This window comes from Danio aesculapii, chromosome 23 (genome assembly GCF_903798145.1).
Source record: "Danio aesculapii chromosome 23, fDanAes4.1, whole genome shotgun sequence".
Taxonomy (NCBI): Eukaryota; Metazoa; Chordata; class Actinopteri; order Cypriniformes; family Danionidae; genus Danio; species Danio aesculapii.
In genome coordinates, this window is record NC_079457.1 from 2,936,016 (window position 1) to 2,944,197 (window position 8,182).

At 39.5% G+C, this 8,182-nt stretch overlaps 1 protein-coding gene across 1 annotated transcript; it reads right to left on the bottom strand.

The window, feature by feature from the left end:
• Positions 1 to 7,805, bottom strand: si:ch211-149b19.4 (uncharacterized protein LOC100149596 homolog). Its single transcript, XM_056448628.1, has 7 exons — positions 7,594 to 7,805; positions 6,953 to 7,096; positions 2,588 to 2,701; positions 2,470 to 2,505; positions 2,061 to 2,090; positions 1,936 to 1,974; positions 1 to 213 (listed from the first exon to the last, which is right to left on the bottom strand). The coding sequence occupies exons 1-7, from the start codon at positions 7,678 to 7,680 to the stop codon at positions 1 to 3; spliced, it is 663 nt and encodes a 220-aa protein (XP_056304603.1). The 5' UTR covers positions 7,681 to 7,805.
• Positions 7,806 to 8,182: the final 377 nt, after the last annotated feature.

The window sequence follows — 8,182 nt, forward strand, 5'->3', positions numbered from 1 at the left end:
TCAGAGTGTTTTATTTCCCAGAGTTTCTGTCTGGATCGCCGATTCTGTGGCCATAGTTTTGCCCATCTGGCCCTGAGCGTGTGGTGGTGCGGCGCTGGGTGCAGCGGAAGTGCTGGCTCCAATCTGAAGGTGTCCTGGGTCAGGATTGGGCACTGTGCCCTCCATCACACCCATGTTGGCCGAATCCACACTGATGGGAACCATGTAAATGACCTGAGAGAAAGAGACATGCATCATTATATTCATAAAAATGTACATTCTGAATAAACATTTTGAAACATATACAGATGAGGACAGAATAGCTTGTTCTCACCTGTGACATTTTTAATTATTTATTAAATATTTCCCAAGTCTTTTTTAATTATATCTGTCAAAGCCTCCTATTTTTCCCTGCCAGGACTCTTCGCACACTTAAAAAAATACTTTTGCTGCTTGTTCAAACTGCTTATTTGATATGAGTTCAATTCATAAGATTTTATCTGGCACAACTTAATTGTTTTTATGTTCAGTCTACTTAAATTTATAAAAACGATTAATTTAACTTAATGAATTTGTGTTGGGACAACATGAAGGAATTGTGTGGAACCCATGATTTTTACAGTTTATTTTACCATTCAACATCAACCACAGAATAAATAAACGTTGATAAACTCATTAAATATACTCATTAAAGGGATAGTTCATCCAAAAAGGACAATTCTCACTATTTACTCCCCCTCGAGTGCTTCCAAACATTTATGAGTTTCTTTCTTCTGTTGAACACAAAAAAAAGATATTTTGAAGAATGTTGGAAACCTGTAACCATTGACTTCCATAGTCGACAAACAAATACTATGGACGTCAATGGTTGCAGGCTTCCAACATTCTTCAAAATATCTTCTTTAATGTACAACAGATGAAAGACGCGGTTTGAAACAAGTAAAGGATGAGTAAACCATTATTAAACCATTTATCACTCGATCCTGCTATCTACCGGTATTTTCCCGTATTTTGAATCTTTCCATGAGGGTGACAAATAATAAAGGTCATCAAACAGATGATCTGATTTGGGTTGGGTGTGTGTTTAAACAGACAAATACACATGATATATCTGTAAATATGTCCGTCTTGGCTTCTTTTATTTTAAACACAACAAATTTAGTCTTAAATGAGCCCTAAAGTGACACCTCTGTTATTTAATGTAATCAAACAAAACGTCAAAATGACAGATTAATTTGCTGTTCTTCAATAACTTTAATCAGAATGTATATTTGAACTACACAATGAAGAAAAAGTTCATGAGATTTGATAACTAGTTTTATTTTGTGTAGCCTATATTAGGCTATTATTATTCATTCAATAATTTTCCTTCGGCACAGTCCCTTTATTCATCAGAGGTCACCACAGCGGAATGAACCGTCAACTATTCTGGCATATGTTTTACACAGCGGATGCCCTTCCGGGTACAATCCAGTACTGGCAAACGCCCATACACTCTCACATTCACACACACACACACACTCATACACATTACGGCCAATTCAATATAGCTCATTCAGTTTCCCTATAGCGCATGTGTTTGGACTGTGGTGGAACCGGAGCAACCGGAGGAAACCTATACCAACACAGGGAGAACATGCCCAGACTCGAACCAGCGAGTTCGATATTAGTTTTGGATTGTCTCCAGAACAAACCACTGTTATACACTGACTTACCTAATTACTCTAACTTTACCCTAGTTAAGCCTTTAAATGTCACTTTAAGCTGAATACTAGTGCTGTATCTTGTTATTAGAAATTAGTTATTAAAACTATTGTGTTTAGAAATGTGTCGAAATAACCTTCAGACTCTGATCAAACAGCAGACATAAGACACAAAAGTCTATAAAATAAAAAAGACTATAAATTAATCAGAAAATAAATCAAGTTTCTAGAACAGAGAAAAGAGTTTGTTTACCTGAGTAGCGGCTCCTTCCTCTGAACTGCCTGATTCAGCCTGAAATCAACATAATTACACACATTAAATCTCTTATAAGCAAATCTTTATCTGAACATATGATGATATTAAGCAAACAGACTTACAATCACAGCCTGCTGGACAAACGAGTACACCTGAAAACAAACAACATCACCCACAGAATAAATAAACGTTGATATACTCATTACTATAATATATTACTAATTATATGAACATATGATCTCATACAGCCGTCCCCCCCACTTTTAAAATGTCTGCTACGCCCCTGCCTGTAACCATTGACTTCCAAAGTCAACAAACAAATACTATGGACGTCAATGGTTGCAGGCTTTCAACATTCTTCAAAATATCTTCTTTAGTCATCAACAGATGAAAGAAGCGGTTTGAAGTAAGTAAAGGATGAGTAAATGATGACAGAATTTTCATTTATGCTTGTGTGAATGCTGTTAAAGCGTGCAAAAGTGTACGATTAATCAATAATAAAAAATATTAAAGCAATAGAAAGTGTTTGACCTGCAGAGGGACGTTAGAGGGCAGGAGATTTGACATCTGCAGTGAAACAAAAATAATTAAAAAATCAGGACAGAAGTGGGGTTGATTCATGTGAGATGAAGACTGGTGATTAGTTTACCTGTCCCTGCAGAACTGAGGACTCAGGTGGGCCGGCGTTAATGACTGGGGCGGGGCTGGGGGCGGGTCCAGAGTTGGAGACTGGGGCGGGGCCAGACAAACCTTGAGAACGAACCTGTGAAGAGAATCAACCATGAATGACAACTGCAAACACAAACACCACAGAAACCCCAAACACTTTCAAAGTATACTTTAATTTAATGTCCACAAATGGAAATGTATCTTTCTCCTCACCACACAAATACATCAGCGCTCAAATCACACATATCACAGAAAACAGGCAACACTAATACATTCAATATCATCACATAAATCTTGAAACCCAGTATTTAAAGTTCTAATGGCAGTCAGCACTAATGACATTTGATACACTTTTTTTTTACTTGAGGTTGCCTAAAATGTCTTTTAAATGGCAAAAGCTGAAATTTTATATTTAAGGGATGTGAACAATCTTCATTGACATGAGCTTCCTGTTTAATTCTCATTAGATTAGTTTCATTTAGTTGTCTTTGTGTTTTAATTGCACTGGCAATTTTTACTGTTCGAAAGTTTTCGCTTTTTTTTCTTTTAACTGGCAGAAGGTCCAAACCATGCAATCATGTTAAAACTCACAACACCTTAAAGGGCACCTATGGTAAAAAATCTACTTTTAAGCTGTTTGGACAGACATATGTGCATGTATGGTGTATAGACCGTCATATTGGGGTGATATAAACACATCCAGTGCTTTTTTTTTTTTCAATTTAACAGCATAAAAAACGGTGGACCATATGGAGCGGTTTTCAAACCGACCGCAACTTTACGTAGGAGAGCGGTCCCCCCGCCCACCAATATTGATTGACAGGCGCATCATCATATCCTCAGTTTGTTGATTCACGTCCGCCATTTTCAGCGTGAGTCGAAGCGATATCACTAAAGGAACACTCTAGCTCTATTTTTAGATTAAGGCTCATTGGGCTCAACACAAGATCAATATTCTCCACATGATCGCTCTAATCGGAATTATTGGTTGTATCTTTAGGTAGGTTTGCAAACATGTGTACTTCTCATTGAGTCTACCTTATACTTCAGCCGTTTGCATTTCTTGTGATCCCAGAAGCTCCCTGTGATCTTAACTAGCATGCATTTTAGAATTGTAAACATCGGTTTCTATCAGGGTACACTTAAGTCGATGGCTGGGCGCCGCGGACCGCTGCAGAAACCTGTTTAGAATTCAAAAATGCGTGGCGCGACGATTCGGGACACTTCATGTTTCTGCCGCGCCACAGAGAGTGTCTGGTGTGCCGTGTCGCGGCTTTGAGCGGCGCATCCGGTGCCTCAGTCAAAGTTAATTCAGTGTGCGTGGTTATTAGTTTCTGTGTACAAGCTCGCCACTTGAAACTAGCACACAGTTGGCTGTAAAACTGTACAAAGACACAAATGATTTTGTACTCTCTGCTTGGTCTGTGTCCGAGTCATACATGTACGACTGAATGCTGATCCTCTCTCTCCGTCTGCCTGTCAGACTCTCTAACAAACGCAAAGTGGGTGAGCTCATGGCCCCGCCCCCTTGTTATGTTGGCGGGAAGCCGAAACTAATTTACATGTGAAGCAACACACCCATAAATCAGCGAACTGTGGACACGCCCCCAACATGACACTTTTTAACACATTATAATAAAAAAATCTGAATTGTGTGTTGAACTGAACCTAAACTGACACACTCAGAAGAACCAGAATATTGATATTAAATCAGAAAAAAGAGGTCAACTATGGGTCCTTTAAGTTAAATTTGGTAGAAAATTGCACTGATACCAGGATGCGAATTACAGGGCGGTTTGGGAGGGATTGACTCTCCTAATTAACGCTTGATATCCACTGAAGGACATTTATGTGGGGGTCAGCGCTTTAATCGTGAGAAACAGATTTCTCTGATCTGTATCTTAAATAATAATATTAATAATTAAAATAAGAGATAATCTGACCACAACTATAACGCCTCATACCATCGTGAATGCATAATCAGTCCACGCAAGAAAATAAAGTCTGAAACTTGCAGATCTAGAGCCCTGATAGATATTGTAAGTGTTCAAAAGACACTAAAATAGGTGTTTGTACCTAGATACATCCTTAAAGTCAAATTAGATGTGTAGCTTGACCTACAGTAACCTCTGAACCTCATCAGGGGATACTCATTCATTTTCCTTCAGCTTAGTCCTTTTATTTATCAGGGGTCGCCACTTGCTGTGAGACGACAGTGTTAACCATAGAGCCACCATGCCGCCCCTCATCAGGTCATACTGTGGGTCAAAATACCTTAAACATCCCTCAGAAACACTGAAAACTTGAATATGCTTTATTATTAATTAGATTTCATTCATATAGATACATAAATGTGACTAACTGAAGCAGGGGCGCCGCTAGACCCATCGCCAGTGTCCCAGTAAATGTATTGAGATATGACTTACTTCATATGCAAGTGTATTTATTAAGAGTGGTAATTCTGAAATAAAGACGTTATTCTCAACCGAATCAATGCTGGTGAAAGCAGTGTAATCAAAAAGCAAACTGACACATCTCCGCATGTGAACCCGCACGCCTCTCGCACATGCTTCTCTTCTAGAAAATGTAGTCTACGAACCATATTTCTCAGTTCTCAAGAATGTATCTCTGGGCACATACATAATAATCTGGCACCTGTATATTTTCCCCCAATTTCTGTTTAACAGAAAGAAGATTGTTTTTAACACATTTCTGAACATAATAGTTTTAATAACTCATCTCTAATCACTGATTTCTTTTCTCTTTGTCATGATGACAGTAAATAATATTAGACTAGATATTCTTCAAGACACTAGTATTCAGCTTAAAGTGACATTTAAAGGCTTAACTAGGTTAATTAGGGTAAAGTTAGGGTAATTAGGCAAGTCATTGTATAACGATGGTTTGTTCTGGAGACAATCCAAAACTAATATTGCTTAAGGGGGCTAATAATATTGTGCTTAAAATGAGTTTAAAACTATTAAAAACTGCTTTTATTCTAGCCGAAATAAAACAAATAAGACTTTCTCCAGAAGAAAAAATATTAGAGGAAATACTGTGAAAATTTCCTTGCTCTGTTCAACAAAAAAATATTTGACAAAGATATTCACAGGAGGGCGAATAATTCTGACTGTATTTCCAATGAGCCTGTGTTGAGTGTATCCAGTGGTGGAAAGAGTACTAAAACAATCATACTCAAGTAAAAGTAGCATTACTTGCCTAAAAATGCAGTGCGAGTAGAGTAAAAGTATCTGCTGTGAATATTACTCAAAGTATGAGTAAAAGTAGCCCTTTCAAAAGTACTCAAAAGTGGTGAGTAGTGACTATTACGCTGTTAAAAACTTCTGCGTTTACATGTAATTTAAGGATGTGTGTAAACGTAATATTCTGTAGTGCATTTAGTTATTGCCCAGCAGGCACACAACATCATAAGATGTTAATATTAGGTTAGATTTAGGTCGTGACATCAGGTGACCAAAATTTTAAGTCTAGCCAGCGTCTAAGGACAACGTTATTATGATGTCCAATAATGACATATTTGGTTAACTTTAGGTTGTTAGAAAGTAACCAAAATCCAACGTCGACCCAACATCTAAAACCAACATCATATTGACATCAAATACTGACATTTATTCATCAAGTATGGCAACCAAAATCCAACATCTGATAAATGTCAATAGTGGTAACATCCACACAACGTCAAGCTCTAACATCATTAGACGTTGATATTTGGTTGGTTTTAGGTTGGACGTTGACCTGACGTTGGGTTCTGACGTCAACTCGATTTTCATTTGCAAACAAAATGCAACGTCCCCACAGTGCTGGGGTACAACGTCAATCTGACATCATGTTGACGTCTTGTGCCTGCTGGGTGTTTAAGGCCATTTCGGTCATCATACAGTAAACATCCGTCTTCTTCTCATCAGTGACCTGCATCTAAACAGTCTCTGGGTCAATGCGTGTGAAGACTTTGGACATCTTCTTGGACACTTTTAATGCTTCCAAACAGTTTGCTGCGATTATAAATCACCCATGTCTTGAGGTAGTTCAGTATGAGGTGATTTACCTTCTATGTGTGATTTGATTGGACAGGAATCACAGGACTGATTTGTCTAATCCTCATAGACAAGAGAAAATAAAGTAGTGACTGCAGGCTGAAGGAAAGTATTGGAGTAAAAGTACTGATACTGCAGTGAAAATACACTCAAGGTAATGTAAAAGTACACATTTATAAAACGACTTAGTAAATTACAATAACTGAGGAAAAACTACTCAATACAGTCATTTGAGTATTTGTAATGTGTTACTTTACACCACTGATCTGTCATGTTACATTGTCCCTCACCTCTGTGTTATTCGCTGGTGGATTTTTCTGGATCTGTGTGTTTGTCTGTGCTGCGCTTATCGGGAGGAGCACCGTCTGAGGCCCGAATGGCCCCATCACCGACACCGGATACAGCATATATCTGAAGCCCTCAGGAACCGGGAACTAAACACAAAACCACTCACAATAACTGCTGTGCGTTCGTTTAACAGACATGCAGAAAAGAGAGAAACTCTGGCATCACAGCAGACACTCATTCATTTCCCTTCGGCAACTCTATTTCAGAGGTCGCCACAGTGGAATGACCCGCCAACTATTCCAGCATATGTTTTACACAGCGGATGTCCTTCCAGCTGCAACCCAGTACCGGGAAACACCCATACACACTCATACACTAGCCAATTTAGTTCATCAACTCCCCTATAGCGCATGTGTTTGGACTGTGGGGGGAAACCGGAGCACCCGGAGGAAACCCACGCCAACACGGGGAGAACATGCAAACTCCACACAGAAATGATCACTGACCCAGCCGGGATTCGAACCAGCGACCTTCTTGCTGTGAGGCGACAGTGCTAACTACTGATACTTGTACATTTGGTCCCCACAGCATAAGGCATACAAGGCACACACACACACACACACACACACACACACATACTCACCTGCGCAGTGTCCATAGTGAGGATTCCCCACACACACACCATCAGGAGGACCCTGGCCGTGTCTTGAGAGCTGCAGGAGTGTGTCATGATGGAGACTCACGGCCAGCAGAGCTCCAGACGCCGAATATAAAGAGCTCCAGCAGACGCATGAGGTGTGTGTGTGACGGAGAGAGAGAGACGCTCGGTCATCCTGCACACACACTTCACTCCAATTATACCAATTACAGACGCTCACGTAAGAGGAATCAGCCGCTTAACACACACATAACACTTAAAAGACACTTACAGACACTGTTGAGTAAATAAACAACACAGCTTAATGTCTTCAGTGTAAAAATGGCTGGATGACACACACTACACACTGAACACACACACACACACACCATCTCTCTCACACACATACAGTGAGCACACACACCACACAAACATGCACTTATGCTAAGCAAATACTCAGACAGACACATCACACACACACACACACACACACACACACACACACACACACACACACACACACACACACACATAAAACATACCAATACCCTCAAACAATGCACACACAACTGAAAACTCTCTCTCACACACACAC

What these genes read in the sequence shown, in the direction of transcription:
- si:ch211-149b19.4 (XM_056448628.1), bottom strand. Translation starts at nt 7,680, where the DNA reads ATGACACACTCCTGCAGCTCTCAAGACACGGCCAGGGTCCTCCTGATG. An exon ending in TCACTATGGACACTGCGCAG is followed by an intron (nt 7,097 to 7,593) that starts GTGAGTATGTGT and finishes TTTTGTGTTTAG; the next exon opens with TTCCCGGTTCCTGAGGGCTT. An exon ending in AGGAAGGAGCCGCTACTCAG is followed by an intron (nt 214 to 1,935) that starts GTAAACAAACTC and finishes TCTTTCTCTCAG; the next exon opens with GTCATTTACATGGTTCCCAT.